Raw genomic sequence first — 22,711 nt, forward strand, 5'->3', positions numbered from 1 at the left:
TAAGCTTATCTGCACATTTAATATGTATTTTAATGACCTAGGTAATAAATCAGTTGAAAGTGTCGAATTATGTTACATCCAGTATCATAAGATGTCCATTTTGAGTGTTTCTGAGGAGTGCTGGTAAAAACTCTTAAAATAAGCACTTACACAATATGCATTCCATCAAACACTCCCATCTTGCCCAATTCAGTTTTCTACTTGTTAAATCAAATGTACATTCATAGCTAAAATGTACCCTTGCCTCATTCTCCCGAGCGACTGTTCTATTACATGTATAATAATAAGGAGTGTATATTTATTTTAATTTTGCAGCACAGACTCTCCATTGTCACCATTGCAAATGCCAAGATGGTAACTGTTCATTAACCTATTAAAGTCTAGCCAGAGTAAATCCCTTAAGTCCTATAACTAGTCCCAAAGTGTCATTATAGTATTAATAAAGGGGAAAGGGCTGACACAGCATGCTGTGCCATGCAGCAGTAGAGTGAAGGTTGATGCCTGTGATCAGACAGAGGCCTGATACCCCACACACGCTTTCCTTCTCCTCGCAGCTTCCTCGTGAATGAATTTGGACACGCTCATTGTTACTCCTCTGACTCATTCTTTTTCGGACCTCAGAACTATGCCAATCCTCAACACCCTCCCTCCGTCGCTGCTTCCTCCCGCCAGCTTTTAGAACCACAGCTGAAGCCAATCCTGATGTTATCTCAGCTTATCACATGCTCTTTGCGTGAAGCCTCTACGCGCTGTCCCTGTGACTCTCGTTCTTCTGCCTCAAACCTGCACTGACGTTTTTTTTCTTATCAGCCTCGCATTTAAAGCATTCTTTTTTCCCCTCGAGTTTGCAGCATTCCTTCTCCTCGCATTTCACCTTCACAGCCTCTCGTTTCAGCATCTCTGACTGCCCTGCGCATTCCTTTAATTCTTCCCTATGCAGCTTACAGCTGAACTGTTGCTCTGTCTAATCTTTCTGAGCCCGTGTAAACATTTTTAAGTGCTGCTGTTTGCCTCGGCTGAACTTATGTTTGAATAGCCTGTTGGTCTCTGAGTGATATTCTGCTCCCACCTTTTAATGCCTCCACGGTTAGGTTTTGGGGGGATTTAGTTCAAATATTTTCTTGGGCTTAGTGCCTCAGACTACTTCCGTCCCTGTGCATTTATTTACCTGTTCATTGTCTAGGCTATGATCACTGTCTCTTCGCTTACTAACATATCACATTCCCTTTTGTCAGCTTCCTCGACTTCAGAAGGGGATATAGAAAAAGCACTCCATTAGGCCATGGTTTAGGCTATAAACTGCCAACACAGATTGATTAAATAGTAAATGGAATAGTCGCAATAATATGCTGTAGATTTACAGTAGTTCCACACTTCTCAGAAGATAGAAATTAATAAACAGTCGCATCTGCTGTGCTAAACTTCAGTGTGAACTAGACCTGGCGCAAGGACCTGAACATTAACCGTTGCTTCACTTTTGCAGTTTTTCACTGAATCACCTGGAGCCCACCTTAGTGTGGCCACAACTTTAAAAAGATATTGGCATCTCACGGGATGGAAATTCTCTTTTTTGCATGAAACAGTGTCAGATAAACTTCTGAAGAATTGTTCTCAAATAAAGCCCTTAAATCAATAAAGTAAGTCTGTAATCTCAGCCATCGCTGCGTGCCAGGTGAGAGTTTCAATCTATAACATAGGCATTTTAACAAATACAACAGGCCCATGAAGGCTGCTGATTGATTTACTCAAATCCCACAGAAAGTCAAACGAAGGGAGGAGGTCGCCTCACTGTCCCTCCAGCACAAGACACCGAGTTCCAGTGCAGCCCAGGGTAGTGGGCTTAAAGTCACACTTCTTTTTCTTTCTCTCTCTGTCTGTCTGTCTCTCTCAAGCACAAGGTTCTTACGTGAAAATAATTTAGGCACTCTCAATCCAGGCCTCAATGGGCATCAGTCTGTATGAAACTGGCCACAATTCAGTACTAATTGGAAACAAGTTGGCTGTTTTACTGAAATAGGCACAATGGGAAAAAAATCACGCTGGTGCTGTGAAACTTGCTCTTTTGAAGTTGGCAATTAGGCACATTGTTAGGAAAAAATGTAGAGTGAGTTTTACCCTGTATCCGACACCTGATTTTGGAGTTCTTGATTACAAAGAGGGGATGCATGAACAGAAAGACCTGAGGGTATATGTGCACAAATCATTGAAGCCGGTAGGGCAGGTTGAGAAAGCGGTTAAAAAGCATACTGGATCCTGGGCTTCATAAATAGAGGCATAGAGTACAAAAGCAAGGTAGTTATTGTTATATATGCAGACTATAGATATACTCTCTGTATAGTCACTGTATAGTTGCATAAGATGGAGATCTTGTTACCTGATGTACTATCAATAAGGTTTACACTGTGTATATACTATGCTGGCACCACTAGAGGGTGCAACTGGTGGAGACTGGGGGTTCCTGCCCCTGTGGCAGAGGCTGTCCACCAGCGAGCCCTGTGGTGGGAGACCTGAGGGCCACCTGCATAGGTGTGCAGGGCCCAGTATAAAAGGCTGCCCACCATGCTTGTAACTCCAGAGTAAGGCACAAATAAAGGACCAAGGTCACTACAGTTTGAATACAACACATTGCCTCGTGGAGCCATTCATAAGTGCATTACAGACATTACAGACATTACGACGAGAATACGGACTTTCACGCGATTATGGCTACCTTTGGCACACTAAACGACTTCGCAGAGGGTGATGATTGGGATGCCTTCACAGAAAGGCTCGAGCAATATTTCGTGGCAAACGAGCTGGCAGGGGAGACGGACACATTGGCGGAGAAGGGCAAGGCAATACTGCTGACCAGTTATGGGCCCGAGGTCTACCGCCTTGTCAGGGACTTGCTGGCTCCCACAAAGACCAAGGTTAAGACATACGATGAGCTGACTGAACTAATTCGCGACCAACTAAAACCAAAACAGAGCATCTTCACGGCCAGGCACAGATTCTACACTCACCGCAGACCTGAGGGCCAGGAGATTGCAAAATATGCTGCCGACCTCAGGAGACTTGCGGCACCGTGTGATTTTGGCACGCACCTCAACGAAGCATTGCGAGACATCTTCGTTGTGGGAATTGGCCACGAGGGCTTCCTTCACAAGCTATTATCTGCCGACACCAAGTCAACCTGCAGAAGGCCATCAGCATCAGACAGGTGTTCATGACCTTGACCTGCAGCACCAAGCAAATTATTCATCCTGGAGACTCAAACCTGGCAAGTACTGTACACAGAATGGTGCCTTTCACAAGCAAGACTGTAGAACGTGGCTCTGCCCAGGGCAGAGAGCACAGACCTCAGGGTTCCAGAACTCAGAGTCCGCCGAGGGGTGCTAATCGAGTAGCACCAGGCTGGCGTTGCGAAGGAAACCATAGGGCTCACCAGTGTCGGTTTGCTGAGTACGTATGCAAAGCCTGTAACACGAAGGGCCACCTCCAGCGTATGTGTAAAAGAAATACGACTCACCGTCTAGCAGAGGAGTCGGTAGATGACTTTGAATCCAGTAGGGAGTATGATGATTTGGCCAGAGAGGCAGCTCAGCCCCAAGAAGAAGTGTAAGGAGTGTATACCTGCACCACCGATTGTCCTCCAGTGAAGATGGAAGTCGAGATAAACGGCGTTCCAGTCTTCATGGAAGTGGACACGGGAGCGAGCCAGTCAGTGATGAACCAGGATGCCTTTGAGAGGCTATGGAATGAAAAACGACCCAAGCTGGTTCCAGTACAGGAAAAGTTACGCACCTACACCAAGGTGCTGATCCCAGTCCTTGGTAGTGCGGATGTAAGTGTAATCCATAATGGCGCGGTGCACAAGTTACCTCTGTGGATTGTTGCAGGTGATGGTCCAACGCTACTCGGAAGAAGGTGGATGGGGAAGATCCAGTGGAAATGGGAAGACCTCTTCACTCCAGCAATTGATGTTCCCCGTGCTCAGAGGCAGAGCAAAACCTCACCTTCGCTTGGGCCAGGCACCAGAGAACAGACCAGTGCAGCACCTGAGACACAGCGAGTCCATCATGACTGCGTGGCAATGGTCCGACCGGAACGACCTAAAAGTACCTTCCTGGCTCCAGTGGCAGGACTCATGGGAAGGAAGATCGAATTCACAGGCACTCTTCCAGCTTTTGAATCACAGGAGAGAAGGATCAAGGCAGTCAACCTCGAGGACAGAGGCAAGATGGCGTCCCTGCTGCAGCGAGGTGCAGCGTGGCTGAAAGAAAAGATGGCCACGGCCAGATCATGAGGTGCAACGCTGAGGGACCAACACGTGGTGTCTAACAAAGGATCGGATTGGGGTAAAGCCAGCAGGGTTCTCTTAAAGGAGATCTGCAACCAACTGAACTTAAAGAGACATTGTATGCACGGCAATCAATGTAACAAACCGATTAAGATTGTGAACAAAATGTTGTTGCGAGATGTCGGGAATAGAGTGTCCCCAAAAGTAGCAAGCGAGCGAACTCGGGAGGGGAAAGGCGCTGATCCTGATACCCTGCCCCAGGTGTCTCCACAAGTTATAGGCCAGCGACCTCAGGAGGGTGAAGGCACTGATCCTGATACCCTGCCCCAGGTCTATCCCACACTGCAGGCACCCGATGGCACTATTCGCCACAGACCTGGAAACGAAAATGGCGCCAATAAGCGCAGTCGACCGCCAATGCCCACCACCCGGGTGGAGACAGCGCAGCCCCCAGACCCAGTCACTACCTCGGCCATGTCTGGGAGCGAAAGGTCTGAACCAATGAGTTCCCCAAATGGGACCTGGAACAGCCAGGTTCCCAACACCGTTAGAGAGCAGGCAGAAGATTCTGCAACCCTCAAAGGAGGACAGGGAGGCCACACACATCTGTGGCTCTGCCCACCACTAGGCAACGGCAAAGGCCCTGAGTCCTGGCAAGGTGAGCGAACCAAGCCCACCCCACTAGCAGGGGGCACAGCGCCGCCATCAGACGACTAGGACCCCGTCCTCGCATACCTGTACTGCTACTTCAGTACTGACCATGACTGAACCATGAATGCAATCTACCCTATGTAATGAATGTAAGTCACTAAACCAAGGTGTCACGATACAAACTGTAACTTCCTTTCTTTGTACTTGCACTGTGCCTGATCCTGTATGTTAATGTAACGGGCCTGCTGCATGATCTCGCTGTGTGGTGGGGGGGGGGGGGGGGGGTGGGGGGAAATGGACGTATGCAGACCATCCAAACTAGTAACCACTACCCAATGTTGTGGCAAGAGGACTTGGGGGTTAACAGGGAGAGAGCCAAGCCAAAGCACAGCTAAGGCGCAAGAGCTATTTACACTAAGTCTGGGGAAAGCTTAGCCAGAGCACATGTTGCAAAGGTAATCGGCACAAAGAACTTGGGGGAGAGTGATGTTATATTTGTAGACTATAGATATACTCTCTGTGTAGTCAATGTTATATATGCAGACTATAGATATATTCTCTGTGTAGTCACTGTATAGTTGCATAAGATGGAGATCTTGTTACCTGATCTACTATCAAGGTTTACACTGTATACATACTTTGCTGGCACCACTAGAGGATGCAACTGGTAGAGACTGGGGGTTCCTGCCCCTGTGGCAGAGGCTGTCCACCAGAGAGCCCTGTGGTGGGAGACCTGAGGGTCACCTGCATAGATGTGCAGGGCCCAGTATAAATGCTTTCCACCATGCTTGTAACTCCAGAGTAAGGCACAAATAAAGGACCAACGTCACTACAGTTTGAATACAACACGTTGCCCCATGGAGTCATTCATAAGTGCATTACAGACATAACAGTTATGATCAACCTGTATAAAACACAGGTTCAGCCTCAGCTGGAAAATTGTGTCCAATTCTGGACACCACACTTTAGGAAGGATGTGAAGGCCTTAGAGAGGGTGCAGAAAAGATTTACAAGAATTGTCCCAGGAATGAGGGACTTCAGTTACGTGGATAGACTGGAGAAGCTGAGGTTGTTCTCCTTGGAGCAGAGAAGGTTAGAGGATATTTGATCGAGGTGTTCAAAATCATGAGGGGTCTAGACAGAGTAGAGAGAAACTGTTCCCATTGGTGGAAGGGTCGAGAACCAGAGGACTCAGTTGTGTCATTTAAAAGTTAATGGCATTGATATAATAGTTAATTGAAAGACCATGAATTTATACCAGTAAGCTTAGCCTCTTGATGCAGATGATGTTCAATCATAATGCGTTAGATGACCAGACTTAGTGTAACAGTGTGTTAGAGCAAGTGTGGTGTCATGGAGCAGTGAGACCCCAAGGTTCACTTCACTCACTCTCTGCTGAGTTTATGATCTCATCCGCGATTGCCCTCCTCTGCTTTCCTATTAAAAGGAGGCGAATTTCACACATCCCACAGTGGCTGGGGGTAGCCTGGCAGCAGGGGTGTACAACCAAGGGGTAAAAATGTTGGGAGAAAAATAAGAGGAAATTACATCTTTGACTGAAAGGGAGGTGAGCAGCAATTGGGGCTCTGCAGTTGGGCTCAGCACTCCTGTGTTCCTCAGGGTTCATATTGCTCTCCAGTAACCCTTATTGGAAAGAACATGTGTGTGGAAGTTGGGTGAGGATAGGATTGAGCTTGAGACGCAATCGAACAGCTGTTAACGCTCACTTTCTTGCCTTTATATATAAGTAATATTTATTTGGGAAAGGTACTGGAAACTAGCCAGTGCCCTTAGAACTGTATTCTCAACAAGTCATTGTATCATCCGAAAACTTCAATTGGGTTCTTGCTCTCTAATTTCTACCCATCCATTATCCTTCCACACTAATTTACTGAGCTTGCAAATCTGGATCAATCAGAAGTGCTGCAGGCATAACTGACAGACCAAGATCACAGCTCAATGTACCTTGTCTGTAGGCCTAAGTCTCCACCATCATTTCCTCCAGTCATCTATTCAACATACAGTAACTTGCGATGGCAGCTGCTGAAAGGTGTTATACGGAGAATAAATAGGATAGAGATGGTCATATAACTCGGGGTTATGTGGCTACCATGATAGGGCTGCAGGGAAACGGGCAGTTGCAAATAAGGCTCTGCCTCTTCAACAGGTGGAATCATCATTCAATGGAACATGGTGCGTGTCCATGCTTCATTTAGGAGCAAGGTGGCACAGCACTCACACTTCAGGGTTCCTGAGCCTTGGCTGCGTCTAAGCAATCTGTACTTAGATCATTGAGTTGTCTCCCTACAGGAAGAGAGTCTGAACTCCATATTGGGCGAGCAGAAAATGCACCTGTGTGGATTTCTCATCAGCTTGGTTTGGAGATTCGGAAGCAGGGTTTCCATGCATATCAGACACCTAAATTTCAGCTAAAAATGACATAGAGCTTAGGACATGGCACATCACAAACAGCAATATGATAATAACCAGATAATCTGTGTTTTAGTGATGTTGGTTGAGGGATAAATATTGGCCAGAATTCTCCTGTTCTTCTTTGAAATAGTGCCATGGCATTTTTTACATCCAGTAAGGGCAGACTTTAACAGCGGATAGTTTAACGTCTCATCCAAAAGACGGCACCCCCAACAACCCAGCACTCCCTCAGTACTGCACTGAAGTGTCAGCCTGGAGTTTTTTGCTCAAGTCCCTAAACCGACAACCTTCTGACTCAGGAGGCAAGAATGCCACCATGACTGTGCCACTGCTGATGCTGCTATAGGCACAGTGCTCAAAACTGTGCAGCATACCCCCAAGTGTGTCCTTACCAGTGCTTTATAAAATGTCAAAAACATTTCCTTAAACTTGTATTCCACAGATCTGTGTGCACTTTGCCACAGTAGTTGCTCCTATGCAATGTGAAACCAACATGATTATACCTGTATAACATTGAGTAGGTGTGTTTATTGCCCTGGTAAATGCTTTTTGCTCAGTGTATCTGTGGAATCTCACCTTGTAATTAAGTGGTTGCCTGGTCAGAGAGAAACAATGTTGCTTTGATGCAGGTTTGAGTTCTATGTGTGAAATGAAGACAGGCATTTCTCATGATACGCCTCATGAAAGAAGCAGTTAGCGGCCATAACATTTTTTTCTGTGATAGGACTAACGTTTTTTTTTGCATCAGGGGTCGTGACAGACACAATGTTTAGTGGCAGGGTCTGAGACCTGCGCGGTTTACAATGAGCTTATGTGGCAGCTGTGATGCTTTTATATTCAATAGCTTTAAGGCAGGGGTGGGAACAATTAAATTGTAGCATGGGTAAGCATCTCCGGAAGAAAAACTTGCATTTATATAGTGCCTTTCACGACCTCAAGACGTCTCAAAGCACTTCACAGCCAATGAAGTACTTTTGAAGTGTAGTCACTGTTGTAATGTAAGAACCTGTCGGGGAAAAATTCTGTATCGCCCCGTTTGGGGGCGGTAATAGTCAGGAGGCATGAGACTTCGTAGCAGACGCTGAAGTCTCTTCCCTCTCCAGAAATTCAGGTTACTGCCCCCGGAAGGAAGTGGTGAGCTAAATGAAGCGCTCCATTCCCTTCCTGGGGCGCTAACGGGGCGGACACCTCAGCAGCGCAGCACACCGGGCCGTGCAGCACTGCCGTATCCGAGGGGCCCTTCCCTGACTTAAAGGGAAAGGCCCACGCTGCCAACTCTGCAGAAGAAAAAGGGACCTACCTGGACCACCATGGACGGGGTGCTGTGCGATCAAGCAGAGTACCGGGCTGAGCGATCGCGGTCAGAACCCCGCGAAGAAACCGGATCAGAAGCGGCAACAAAAAGGAAAGTATTTTTAGACTCGGTCACCTCGCCTTTAATTTCCGGCCCGGTGGCACCAGCCGACCGAGATGCGCCTCCTGCAGCTGTCGGTGTTTTTGCCCGACGCTGCTGAAGGGGCCGAAAGACATTTTCGGGGCTGGGGGGCGAACGGGGCAATGCACACGGTGATGACATCACGATCTCCGGGCGCAGGAGATCGGGGAGCAAAGCTGTAATGCCGTCGCTAAACTCCCGCCCAATATGGCGGGAGTCGTTAACAGCGCCACGCCCAGTCATTAACTCATTTGTGCCCCGTTAACGCCCAGCGGGAGGCACAAATGAGTTGAATTTCTAGCCGAGTAACTACACTTCAGAAGTACATCATTGGCTGCGAAACGCTTTGGGATGTCCTGAGATCATGAAAGGTGCTATAGAAATACAAGTCTTTCTTTCTGATTATTTTAGATACATAGAAAGCTGCATAGGGAACTGGGTGGTCCTGTGCATTACCTTTCAAACCTGAGTTGAAATCCTGACAGACTGATGGGATTAGATGTCTCCTTTATCTAATGTCTGTAAGAATCCTACACCAGCTCTTCTGTGATGTCTGCCTGAGATTGTCACTCTGTTGTCAAATTAGGGTTATTTTTCACTGTGAACCCATTCCCACTCGGGAACTAGGTTTAGACCATCCAAATCATTTCATATAGAATTCTTGAAGCCATCAGGTTGAGGAACCATTCACCTGCTCAGTCTAAGGTCGATTTCAACCCACGTTTCAGATCTTATAGAGATATATAAGATAGTAAGTGGACTAGAAAGAAGAAAAAAATAACAATCTTGCATTTATATCATTCTTTTCACATCTCAGGATGACTCACTTCGCTTCACAGCCAATGAAGTACTTTAAGTGCATCACTGTTCTTATGTAGGCAAATGCAGTTGCCAATTTGTGTACGGCAATGTCTCGCAAATAGCAATTGAGACAACTGGTCAGTTAGCCTGTTTTTGGTGATGATAGTTAAAAGATAGTCATTGGCCAGAAATCCCTTGCTCTTACTCAGATTATGCTATTGGATCTTTTAGATCCACCAGAACAAGCCAGATGGGGCCTCAGTTTAATGTCTTATCTGAAAAGCAGCTCCTCCGATAATGCAGCGCGCCCTCAGTATTACACTAAAGTGCCAGCCTAGGTTATATGGCCAATACTGGAATGGGATTCAAACCCACAACCTTCTTAATTAGAAACTGAAGTGCTCCAACGAGCCAAAGGTTAATTAAAAGCACTGTTTTCAAGTTGAGCCACAACTGCAGGAGAGGCTTATGTATGTACAAACAAACAAAGTTCAACTTCTGCAAACACTTCTCCACACAGAATGATGAATTTCTTTAACTATCTTCCAGATAGGGTAGTGGGGCCAAACACTGGAATCAGTCAAGAGGCAGTTAAATGCTGTTGATGTAGGGGATGGAGAGAAACATTGGATTCTATGGAAGGATTGGCAACAAGAGCTGAATGACCTCCCTGATCTATTCTTATCTTCGTAAAAAAAGCTATTGTGGAATCCATTGATCCTGCCCCAGTGTTTAGATTTTGATATTCTCTTGCGGTTACACTATGCAATGTTCCACAGTAAAACTCAGGAAAAGCGTGACAACCCACTAAGGGAGAAGAAATCAGTGGTGGTGCCAGCATCATTAAGCTGACGCCTGGAAACTATGTTGAAAACCGCCTGAACACCAAATCTTCTGCTACTGCCTTTATCAGGCTGCCAAGAATCCTACACCACTCCCGTTAATATATATGTTCCCAGCTTCTCTTTGTAGCTGTTCCCAGGTTCCTCCCAATTAGCGGCTGCAGCAACTCCTCGGGTGGGACACCTCATTTGTATTCTGGCTTGCACCTCATCTCGACAGCTTAAATCCCGCAGAGCTGGTTTACGGGCTTTTTGGATTTGATTCGGTTCCCTGACGTCATTCCTAACCAGTCACTATAGTGTCGTTAGCCGTATCGAGATCATCACAGTTATTGTCATGTATGCAATATATATATATATATATATCTGTTAACAGTGAACCCGGGGTCTGTTTCTGATGATTTTTTTTTGTCTTCTTACAGAGGTTCTGCTGGATGATTTCCTGCTCACCCACTCAGTCTTCATGCCAACTGACAAGCTGCTGCAGGTTTTACACAAACAATATCCTTCCTTTGGAAAACATTGCATCACTCTCATTATTAAATCAAATGGGAAACTACGTCTGCAATATTCCTATCAACAGCTATTGGGTAAAAAGTTTTTTTACCCATAAATGAATTTACAAGCAAATGGCTGATCATCCAAATCCTTTTTTTGTTTAATTGGAGACCTCCCATATCCTCTGGCATTTGAATGCAACTCTTTCATTTAATTTTTCTCTCTAATGTTCTCCCACACCTTCTGGAGAAATTCACCCCATCTTGCCCGTTGTTTGAGCGTTGAGGGGTGGACAGATTTTGGATCGCAATGTGTCACATCTGATCTCTCCCCACCGGATAAACATCCAAGTGTCCAGGACACCCCCCAAAACTGACATTATGCGCCTAGCATATAGAAATTGGGGTCTCAGTCCCTGTTTTAATTGGACAGCACATGCATGTGCCCACATGTTCCGCTCAATTTCTTTGGGGTCTGTAGTGGCCAAACCAGTAGTCCTTAAAGGACAGCTCCTCTTGGCTCTACACAATACAGTGGGCCACTGCAGGCTGGGGTTCCCCCCGCCCCCACTCCCCCGTACATGAATTCACTGTGACCCGGCTCTTTGTCGGAGCCAGGTGAATTTTCTACGGGCCTATCCGGCGAACTGCACCAGGACGCCCAGTTGTTGACTGCGGCAGGCCAGTTTCATGCAAACACGATCCGAGCTCCAATTTCTAATGAGCCTCGGGCCAGAGTCTATGGACGTGCGTTCCTTTTCTGGCACGACTCCCAGTTTCTTGGCCCCCAACCCTTCCTGGCATATGCTTCCACATGTAAAAACAGAAAATGCTGTAAATCTCAGCGGGTCAGGCAGCATCTGTGGAGAGAGAAGCAGAGTTAATGTTTCGGGTCTGCGACATTTCGTCAGATTTGGAAAAGTTCGAGCTGTGACAGATTCTTGAGGAAGTGCAGGGGCCCTGAAAGGGGGAGGGGAGGAAAGAACACAAGGAAAGGTCTGTGATTGGGTGGAAGGCGGGAGTGATTTAAGAGACAAAAAGGATGATGGGCAAAAATGAGATGGTAATGGCAGTGGTTGTGAAAGCGAGTTTTGGCAGATACTTGATCAAACACGAGAAAGGAAACAGAAAGCAATGAAGATGGACAAGGTAAAAGACGCAAACGGAAATCCCGTCAAGAGGGAAGAGCAGAACTTCTACAAGGCAGGCATTCCTAGAAGAGAAGTGGCAGTGAATTAAACACTAACACAAAAGCAAAATACTGCGGATGTTGGATATGCTTCCATATATCCCTGCCATCGTCCGATTCTCCGTCCAAGTAGCCAGTTTTCATGTGTGAGCCTTTACAGCGAGGTTCTGTTCAACTGTGAGCGGAAGCAATAAAGCCAAGTCGTCACTTGACATCCAATCACATACACGTCCCATCAGCCAGGGTCGGCCGCTTGGAAATCAACTCGGGCAGGAATTATTTTTTTCCCACTTGCCCAACTGAGTGATGCTGAGCACAGATACTGCACCTAGACCACCCTCATTACTGAGGTCAGTCAGTTCAGCACTGGCTGGGATCAAACCTGAGACCCTCCATGGCTGAGCTCCACCCACAGCAGTGTACTTTCCCAGCAAGTGCAACAACTATACTGTTGCTTCTATTAGCCTGAGCAATGGTTGGCCATCCAGGAGTTCCATTAATGAGAGGGATGTAAAGGAATGTGAAATCTAGAGCAGTATTGCTATATAGCCTTAATCCTAATGAGCATCTTTCACAATAGCCCCAGCCATCTTGTTCTGCCCTAAGTCCCATCCGAGCAATTTGTTGTGGCTGTCAGATGGCACATTCCACAAATAGCAACCTGCTGTTGCATGAAATGGTTCTATGGAGCATCCCGCAGAACCATTTCAGCAAGAGTGACACACAAGGTTGGAACACAGTCCCTCAGAGACTTGTATTCAGATCCATGTCTGTGCGGAGATCTCCTCCATCTAGTGGTGCAATCCGTTCGAACACACCCTGAGTTATCCTGATAGCATAATGGGTAATCGCATCATTGGGTGAGTAACTGAGACACTCAGAGCAGAAAGGGATCCGTTTCAGTTCCCAGTCGGTGCTAATTTCAGCCAAGGCTGCTGTAGGGGCAGTGAACTCAATACCCTTAGATCGGAACGGGGGAATAATATCAGCTACAGTTCCCAATCATGGTCACCATCCAGTGATCTTTGTTGGAAAGTGTGTGTATGTGCGCGCATAGAAACATAGAAAATAGGTGCAGGAGTAGGCCATTCGGCTCTTCGAGCCTGCACCACCATTCAATAAGATCATGGCTGATCATTCCCCTTTCCTGCTTTCTCTCCATACCCCTTGATCCCTTTAGCCGTAAGGGCCATATCTAACTCCCTCTTGAATATATCTAATGAACTGGCATCAACAACTCTCTACAGCAGGGAATTCCACAGGTTCACCACTCTCTGAGTGAAGAAGTTTCTCTTCATCTCAGTCCTAAATGGCCTACCCCTTATCCTAAGACTGTGTCCCCTGGTTCTGGACTTCCCCAACATCGGGAACATTCTACCCACATCTAACCTGTCCAGTCCCGTCAGAATCTTATATGTTTCTATGAGATCCCCTCTCATCCTTCTAAACTCCAATGTATAAAGGCCCAGTTGATCCAGTCTCTCCTCATATGTCAGTCCTGCCATCCCGGGAATCAATCTGGTGAACCTTCGCTGCACTCCCTCAATAGCAAGAACGTCCTTCCTCAGATTAGGAGACCAAAAATGAACACAATATTCCAGGTGAGGCCTCACCAAGGCCCTGTACAACTGCAGTAAGACTTCCCTGCTCCTATACTCAAATCCCCTAGCTATGAAGGCTAACATACCATTTGCCTTCTTCACCACCTGCTGTACCTGCATGCCAACTTTCAATGACTGATGAACCAAGACACCCAGGTCTCGTTGCACCTCCCCGTTTCCTAATCTGCCGCCATTCAGATAATATTCTGTCTTCGCGTTTTTGCCCCCAAAGTGGATAACCTCACATTTATCCACATTACACTGCATCTGCCATGCATTTTCCCACTCACTTAACCTGTCCAAATCACCCTGCAGCCTCCTAGCATCCCCCTCACAGCTCACACCGCCAGTGTCATCTGCAAGCTTGGAGATATTACACTCAATTCCTTCATCCAAATCATTGATGTATATTGTAAAGAGCTGGGGTCCCAGCACTGAGCCCTGCGGCACTCCACTAGTCACTGCCTGCCATTCTGAAAAGGACCCGTTAATCCCGACGCTCTGCTTCCTGTCTGCCAACCAGTTCTCTATCCATGTCAGTATATTACCCCCAATACCATGTACTTTGATTTTGCACACCAATCTCTTGTGTAGGACCTTGTCAAAAGCCTTTTGAAAGTCCAAATACACCACATCCACTGGTTTTCCCTTCTCCATTCTACTAGTTACATCCTCAAAAAATTCAAGAAGATTTGTCAAGCATGATTTCCCCTTCATAAATCCATGCTGACTTGGACCGATCCTGTCACTGCTTTCCAAATGCGCTGCTATTTCATCCTTAAAAATTGATTTCAATGTTTTCCCCACTATTGATGTCAGGCTAACCGGTCTATAATTACCCGCTTTCTCTCTCCCTCCCTTTTTAAAAAGTGGTGTTACATTAGCTAGCCTCCAGTCCATAGGAACTGATCCAGAGTCAATAGACTGTTGGAAAATGATCACCAATGCATCCACTATTTCCAGGGCCACTTCCTTAAGTACTCTGGGATGTGGACTATCAGGTCCTGGGGATTTATCGGCCTTCAATCCCATCAATTCCCCTAACACAATTTCCCACCTAATAAGGATATCCTTCAATTCCTTCTTCTCACTAGACCCTCGGTCCCCTAGTACATCCAGAAGGTTATTTGTGTCTTCCTTCGTGAAGACAGAACCAAAGTATTTGTTCAATTGGTCTGCCATTTCTTTCTTCCCCATTACAAATTCACCTGAATCCGACCGCAAGGGACCTACATTTGTCTTCACTAATCTTTTTCTCTTCACATATCTATAGAAGCTTTTTGCAGTCAGTTTTTATGTTCCCGGCAAACTTCTTCTCGTACTCTATTTTCCCCCTCTTAATTAAACCCTTTGTCCTCCTCTGCTGAATTCTAAATTTCTCCCAGTCCTCAGGTTTGTTGCTTTTTCTGGCCAATTTATATGCCTCTTCCTTGGATTTAACACTATCCTTAATTTCCCTTGTTAGCCACAGTTGAGCCACCTTCCCCGTTTTATTTTTTACTCCAGACAGGGATGTATAATTGTTGAAGTTCATCCATGTGATCTTTAAATGTTTGCCATTGCCTATCTACCGTCAACCCTTTAAGTATCCTTTGCCAGTCTATTCTAGCCAATTCACGCCTCAAACCATCGAAGTTACCTTTCCTTAAGTTCAGGACCCTAGTTTCTGAATTAACTGTGTCACTCTCCATCTTAATAAAGAATTCTACCATGTTATGGTCACTCTTCCCCAAGGGGCCTCGCACAACAAGATTGCTAATTAGTCCTTTCTCATTACACATCACCCAGTCTGGGATGGCCAGCTCCCTAGTTGGTTCCTCGACATATTGGTCTAGAAAACCATCCCTAATACACTCCAGGAAATCCTCCTCCACCGCATTGCTACCAGTTTGGTTAGCCCAATCAATATGTAGATTAAAGTCACCATTGATAACTGCTGTACCTTTATTGCATGCATCCCTAATTTCTTGTTGGATGCTGTCCCCAACCTCACTACTACTGTTTGGTGGTCTGTACATAACTCCCACTAGCATTTTCCGCCCCTTGGTATTCCGTAGCTCCATCCATACCGATTCCACATCATCCAAGCTAATGTCGTTCCTTACTATTGCATTAATTTCCTCTTTAACCAGCAATGCCACCCTGCCTCATTTTCCTTTCTGTCTATCCTTCCTAAATGTTGATTACCCCTCGATGTTGACTTCCCAGCCTTGATCATCTTGGAGCCATGTCTCCGTGATGCCAATTACATCATACCCGTTAACTGCTATCTGCACAGTTAATTCGTCCACCTTATTCAGAATACTCCTCGCATTGAGGCACAGAGCCTTCAGGCTTGTCTTTTTAACACACTTTGCCCCTTTAGAATTTTGCTGTAATGTGGCCCTTTTTGCTTTTTGCCTTAGGTTTCTCTGCCCTCCACTTTTACTTTTCTTCTTTCTATCTTTTGCTTCTGCCCCTTTTCTACTTCCCCCTGTCTCCCTGCATAGGTTCCCATCCCCCTGCCATATTAGTTTAACTCCTCCCCAACAGCACTAGCAAACACTCCCCTAGGACATTGGTTCCGGTCCTGCCCAGGTGCAGACCGTCCGGTTTGTACTGGTCCCACCTACCCCAGAACCGGCTCCAATGTCCCAGGAATTTGAATCCCTCCCTTGTGCACCACTCCTTAAGCCACGTATTCGTCTGAGCTATCCTGCGATTCCTACTCTGACTAGCATGTGGCACTGCTAGCAATCCTGAGATTACTACCTTTGAGGTCCTACTTTTTAATTTAGCTCCTAGCTCCCTAATTTCATCTTGTAGGACCTCATCCCGTTTTTTACCTATATTGTTGGTGCATATGTTCACCCTCCCTTTTTAAAATGCCCTGCACCCGCTCCAAGACATCCTTGACCCTTGCACTAGGGAGGCAACATACCATCCTGGAGTCTCGGTTGTGGCCGCAGAAATGTCTATCTATTCCCCTTACAATTGAATCCCCTATCACTATAGCTCTCCCACTCTTTTTCCTGCCCTCCTGTGCAGCAGAGCCACCCACGGTGCCATGAACTTGGCTGCTGCTGCCCTCCCCTGATGAGTCATCCTCCTCAACAGTACCCAAAAGGTGTATCTGTTTTGCAGGGGGATGACTGCAGGGGACCCCTGCACTACCTTCCTTGCACTGCTCTTCCTGTTGGCCATCCATTCCCTATCTGGCTGTGTACCCTTTACCTGCGGTAAGACCAACTCACTAAACGTGCCATTCACGTCATTCTCAGCATCGTGGATGTTCCTGAGTTCATCCACCCACAGCTCCATTGCCACAATGCGCTCTGTCAGGAGCTGCAGGCGGATGCACTTCCCACATATGTAGTCATCAGGGACACCGGAAGCGTCCCTGACTTCCCACATATTACAGGAGGAGCATAACACGTCTCCAAGCTGTCCTGCCATGACTTAACCCTTAGATAAACTTAAATTGGCAACAGGTTACTTACTGATAAAGAAAAGAAAAAGAAAAACTACTTACCAATCATCAGCCAATCACTTATCCCCTTGTCTGTGATGTCACCTTTCGATTTCTTTCTACTTCTTTTTTGCCTTCTCTCCCAGCTGAAGCTGCACCAGCTAGCCTCTCCGACGAGCTGGGCCTTTATAGGCCTCTCGATGCTCCCCGGACTGCCCGCAGATGTCTGCGTGTGTGTATGTGTATGTGTGTGCGTAGGCGTGTGTGTATGTGTATGTGTGTGCACGCACATACCTGCGTGTGTGTGTGTGTGTGTACATTTGTTCGTTGGATGAGGACAAGCTTGGGCTCAGCTATGTTGCCTCCTCATCAAGGCTTACATGGGCAAAGTAGCCAGGTACCAGAGGGCTGCTCACACCCATGGAACAGAACGCTGACCACAGTTAGTGCCGTCAGGGGAGGAGGAGAATTTGGGGATGAGGGTGGGGCAAACAGAACAGCACCTTTTGATTTATGGAGACCAAATTATAATCCAGCGCTGATCGAGGGGTTGAAAGGCCTCAGCCCTCTGATTGCTGTAAAGTCAGATTTGACCATTTAAATCCTAAGCCTGGTACGGTAGTTAAGAAACTCAATGCATAAAACTGCCTGCACAAGTCATAAATCATAATGGGCTGCAAAATAAAAGAGTTAAAAAGATATGATAGCATCAGGATCTCTCACTGTGTCTTCAACAGCAACTTGCATTTATATAGCGCCTTTAACATAGTAAAACATTAGCTGATTTCACATTTTTCAAATGGCCCTTCACCCATTCATTGAGCTGTAATGGGATTGCCTTATAAGACTTGAAAGCTGATCTCCTTAACAGCGTGTTACATACTGCATGAGTGCTTCTGAAAGAGCTGAAAACTGGAATGAAGCCTGCCCTCAATTGAAGAAAGAGAAGGTCCTGAGAATCACAGTCGACTGGGCAGAGAAATGCAAGGATCTTCTGCTGGAAGATGAAATTGCTGTAAGGTTGCTGAAGGTAGGAGGTTGGCCCTGATTGTATATTTTTATGTACTTCTTGACTGAAATTCTATTACTGTGGAAAAATATACCAGAACAAAAGCTAAAATGACTACAGATGCTTTAAATGTGAAATGAAACAGCGGTAAATGCTCAGCATCCATGGAGCGAGAAGCTGACTTAATGCTCCTTTCATCAGAACTCAGTATACCACGTTTAGCATGTTTACTAATTCTCTGAAAATAACGTCTTAATTCTTCAGCTATCATTTGATAACATGGTCGAGAGTAGCAATATCATTTCATTGAGGAATTCAGGTGACATCATAAATCACTAGAATTCAACTCCAGCATGTTATAAATGGCACCTTCTGAAACTCAAATTGCTGGCTTCAGGGGCCTACTCTGAAGGCTGAGTGGTAAATGTATTACCTGATATGGTACTGATCCATACAGGGCCAGCCAGCTCCTGGGTTTGATCCATGACCTGTGCTGAGTTGGCTGATCTCAGCTAGAGATGGCCTGGGCTAAGCAGCGATAATATCAGCCAAACTGGTATCCACTGACCCCTGTTAGAAAGAAAGACTTGCATAGAAACATAGAAAATAGGTGCAGGAGTAGGCCATTCGTCCCTTCGAGCCTGCACCACCATTCAATAAGATCATGGTGATCATTCACCTCAGTACCCCTTTCCTGCTTTCAGCCCATACCCCTTGATCCCTTTAGCCATAAGGGCCATATCTAACTCCCTCTTGAATATATCCAATGAACTGGCCTCAACAACTCTCTGCGGCAGGGAATTCCACAGGTTAACCACTCTCTGAGTGAAGAAGTTTCTCCTCATCTCGGTCCTAAATGGCCTACCCGTTGTCCTAAGACTGTGACCCCTGGTTCTGGACTTCCCCAATATCTGGAACATTCTTCCTGCATCTAACCTGTCCAGTCCCGTCAGAATTTTATATGTTTCTATGAGCTCCCCTCTCATCCTTCTAAACTCCAGTGATACAGGCCCAGTCGATCCACTCTCTCCTCATATGTCAGTCTTGCCATCCCGGGAATCAGTCTGGTGAACCTTCACTGCACTCCCTCAATAGCAAGAATGTCCTTCCTCAGATTAGGAGACCAAAACTGGACACAATATTCCAGGTGAGGCATCACCAAGGCTCTGTACAACTGCAGTAAGACCTCCCTGCTCCTATACTCAAATCCCCTAGCTATGAAGGCCAACATACCATTTGCCTTCTTTACCGCCTACTGTACCTGCATGCCAACTTTCAATGACTGATGTACCATGACACCCAGGTCTCGCTGCACCTCCCCTTTTCCTAAACTGCCGCCATTCAGATAATATTCTGCCTCTGTGTTTTTGCCACCAAAGTGGATAACCACACATTTATCCACATTATACTGCATCTACCATGCATTTGCCCACTCACCTAACCTGTCCAAGTCACCCTGCAGCCTCTTAGCATCTTCCTCACAGCTCACACTGCCACCCAGCTTAGTGTCAACTGCAAACTTGGAGATATTACACTCAATTCCCTCATCCAAATCATTAATGTATATTGTAAATAGCTGGGGTCCCAGCACTGAGCCTTGCGGCACCCCACTGGTCACTGCCTGCCATTCTGAAAAGGACCCGTTTATCCCGACTCTCTGCTTCCTGTCTGCCAACCAATTCTCTAGCCATGTCAGTACATTACCCCCAATACCATGTACTTTGATTTTGCACACCAATCTCTTGTGTGGGACCTTGTCAAAAGCCTTTTGAAAGTCCGAATACACCACATCCACTCGTTCTCCCTTGTCCATCCTCAAAAAATTCCAGAAGATTTGTCAAGCATGATTTCCCTTTCATAAATCCATGCTGACTTGGACCGATCCTGTCACTGCTTTCCAAATGTGCTGCTATTTCATCCTTAATGATTGATTCCAACATTTTCCCCATTACTGATGTCAGGCTAACCGGTCTATAATTACCCGTTTTCTCTCTCCCTTCTTTTTTAAAAAGTGGTGTTACATTAGTTACCCTCCAGTCCATGGGAACTGATCCAGAGTCGATAGACTGTTGAAAAATGATCACCAATGCATCCACTATTTCTAGGGCCACTTCCTTAAGTACTCTGGGATGCAGACTATCAGGCCCTGGGGATTTATCGGCCTTCAATCCCATCAATTTCCCGCCTAATAACGATTTCCTTCAGTTCCTGGAGTTATATAGCGCCTTTCACGACCACTGGATGTCTCAAAGCGATTTACAGCCAATGAAGTACTTTGGAGTGTAGTCACTGTTATAACTGGCGCAGTAGCCAATTTGCACACAGCAAGCTCCCACAAACAGCAGTGTGATAACCAGATAAACTGTTTTTGTCATGTTGATTGGCCAGGACACCGGGGGGGTACCTCCCCTGCTCTTCTTCAAAATAGTGCCATGGGATCTTTTACTTCCACCTGAGAGAGCAGACAGAGCCTCAATTTAACGTCTCATCCAAAAGACGGCACTTCCAACAGTGCAGCATTCCCTGAACACTGCACTGGAGTGTCAGGTCCCTGGAGTGGGATTTGAACCCACAACCTTCTGACTCAGAGGCAAGTGTGCTGCCCACTGAGCCACAGTGTGCATAGTACTGGACTTGGCTGTGATGCTATACATGACTCAATAGCCCACTGTCTCCCGCTGCCAAGACTCACGAATAAAGAATCGAGTCTTGGAAAGTTGCTGGTACCCATGGGGAAATACCCCAGCAAAAGTCAGCACTGTCAGGAGAGGTAATAGAGGGAGAAGAAAATTGGGGAGAAAAATTACTTGATTTTAGTCACTTAAAACGGTACGTCTTACTCAACAGGCTCCAAATGTTACATCCCAATATTTAGCAAGGTTACTGTGAGCTTTGTGTTATGTTTTATAATTAGTAGTTTTCCTGTGGCATTGCTTACAGTAAATCAAATGACTGGAATATTATATCATGTAACATACAATGTATTATTCTGCAAAGGAAGAGCCGTAAGGGCCATAAACTCTAATTGTCGTTATGTAAACACAGACTCGGGGCAATCAGTGTTTATTATATATGGGGGCAATTTTAACCCTGTTCGCTCAGCAGAAACCAGTTGAAATCACCCTGGCTCTTACCTGTCCGAAAGCTGCCATGATCGCAAAATTTGCATTTTTATCCTGCTCCCCTGAGCAGGCAGTGAGGACAGGCACCCGGAGCCAACAGGGTCCTTCTTCACATATTGTAGTCCGATGGCATCATTGAGACCCGACTGTAATTTTAACTCAGGCCTGAGCGGGGAATCCACCCGGAGTTAAAATCGGGACCAGTTTTCAGGGAACTTTGAAATGTGATTGTCAGTGTTAGGCTGCAGTTCAGAAATATGAAACAAAGGCCAACTTCTTCACGTACTATGCTGTATTATATTCAGTCATAGATTTCTAGGAACACCCAAACTGACAATGGTGTTGGAACATGCATATCAGTTAGAACTAAAACCCAGAGTGATAGGTGAGCATGATAAAGTTTCTTGTGACATTATGACCTAACCGATTGTATAATGCAGTAAACCAGACTGTGACAAATGTGGTACTTGCAGAAATTGGAAAACCTATTTTCTTCGGGGTTACAAATAGCAGCAAGGACATTTCATCAGCTGAACAGTCCGACTACTTTTTACAAAAGCTGCAACAAACACTTACTCTCCAATCACAAGACTGTCTCGAAGCAGGGGGAGAGAGTTAAGAACAAACATAAGAACATAAGAAATAGGAGCAGGAGTAGGCCATATGGCCCCTCGAGCCTGCTCTGCCATTCAATAAGATCATGACTGATCTTCGATCTCAATTCCACTTTCCATAGCCCTTGATTCCCCTAGAGCCCAAAAATCTATCGATCTTAGCCTTGAATATTCTCATTGACTGAGCTTCCACAGCCCTTTGTGGTAGAGAATTCCAAAGATTCACAACCCTCTGAGTGAAGAAATTCCTCCTCATCTCTGTCTTAAATGGCCGACCCCTTATCCCAAGACTGTGCCCCCTAGTTCTAGACTCTCCAGCCAGGGGAAACAACCTCTCAGCATCTACCCTGCCAATCCCCCTCAGTGTCTTATATGTTGCAATTAGATCACCTCTCATTCTTCTAGACTCAAGTGAGTATAGGCCCAATTTACTCAATCTCTCCCCGTAGGACAACCCTTTCTGCCCAGGATTCAATCTAGTGAACCTTTGTTGCATCGCTTCTAAGGCAAGTATGTCCTTCCTCGGATAGGGAGACCAAAACTGTGCACAGTATTCCAGGTGTGGTCTCACCATAGCCTGGTACAATTGTAGCAAGACTTCCTGGGGCCGAACTTGTCCTTCTCCTTAAGGCCTGTTACCAGCACAGATGGGTGGCCACACTGCGGAGTGGAGTGGCCGCCGAATTTTCGTGGAATGGCTGCTGCTAGCCTAATTGCCCTACCGAGTTTTCACGGCGGTTTAACCGATCTTCCCCCTACCACTCTGCGGCTACCGATCCGTGGTAAGCGT

At 46.1% G+C, this 22,711-nt stretch overlaps 2 protein-coding genes across 2 annotated transcripts in view; one reads left to right on the forward strand and one right to left on the reverse strand.

Annotated features, from left to right (window-relative positions):
- med24 (mediator complex subunit 24) overlaps nucleotides 1-22,711 on the reverse strand; it is a 590,098-nt gene that overhangs the window by 146,103 nt on the left and 421,284 nt on the right. The window lies entirely within an intron of this gene.
- The window catches only part of rapgefl1 (Rap guanine nucleotide exchange factor (GEF)-like 1), a 129,195-nt gene that overhangs the window by 63,858 nt on the left and 42,626 nt on the right, over nucleotides 1-22,711 (forward strand). The window contains exons 3-4 of the mRNA XM_070863980.1: nucleotides 10,864-10,942; nucleotides 18,056-18,206. Coding sequence (XP_070720081.1) covers nucleotides 10,864-10,942; nucleotides 18,056-18,206 — 230 coding nt within the window. The remainder of the gene's footprint in view (nucleotides 1-10,863; nucleotides 10,943-18,055; nucleotides 18,207-22,711) is intronic.

Source organism: Pristiophorus japonicus, chromosome 21, assembly GCF_044704955.1.
Source record: "Pristiophorus japonicus isolate sPriJap1 chromosome 21, sPriJap1.hap1, whole genome shotgun sequence".
NCBI classification, from domain to species: Eukaryota; Metazoa; Chordata; class Chondrichthyes; family Pristiophoridae; genus Pristiophorus; species Pristiophorus japonicus.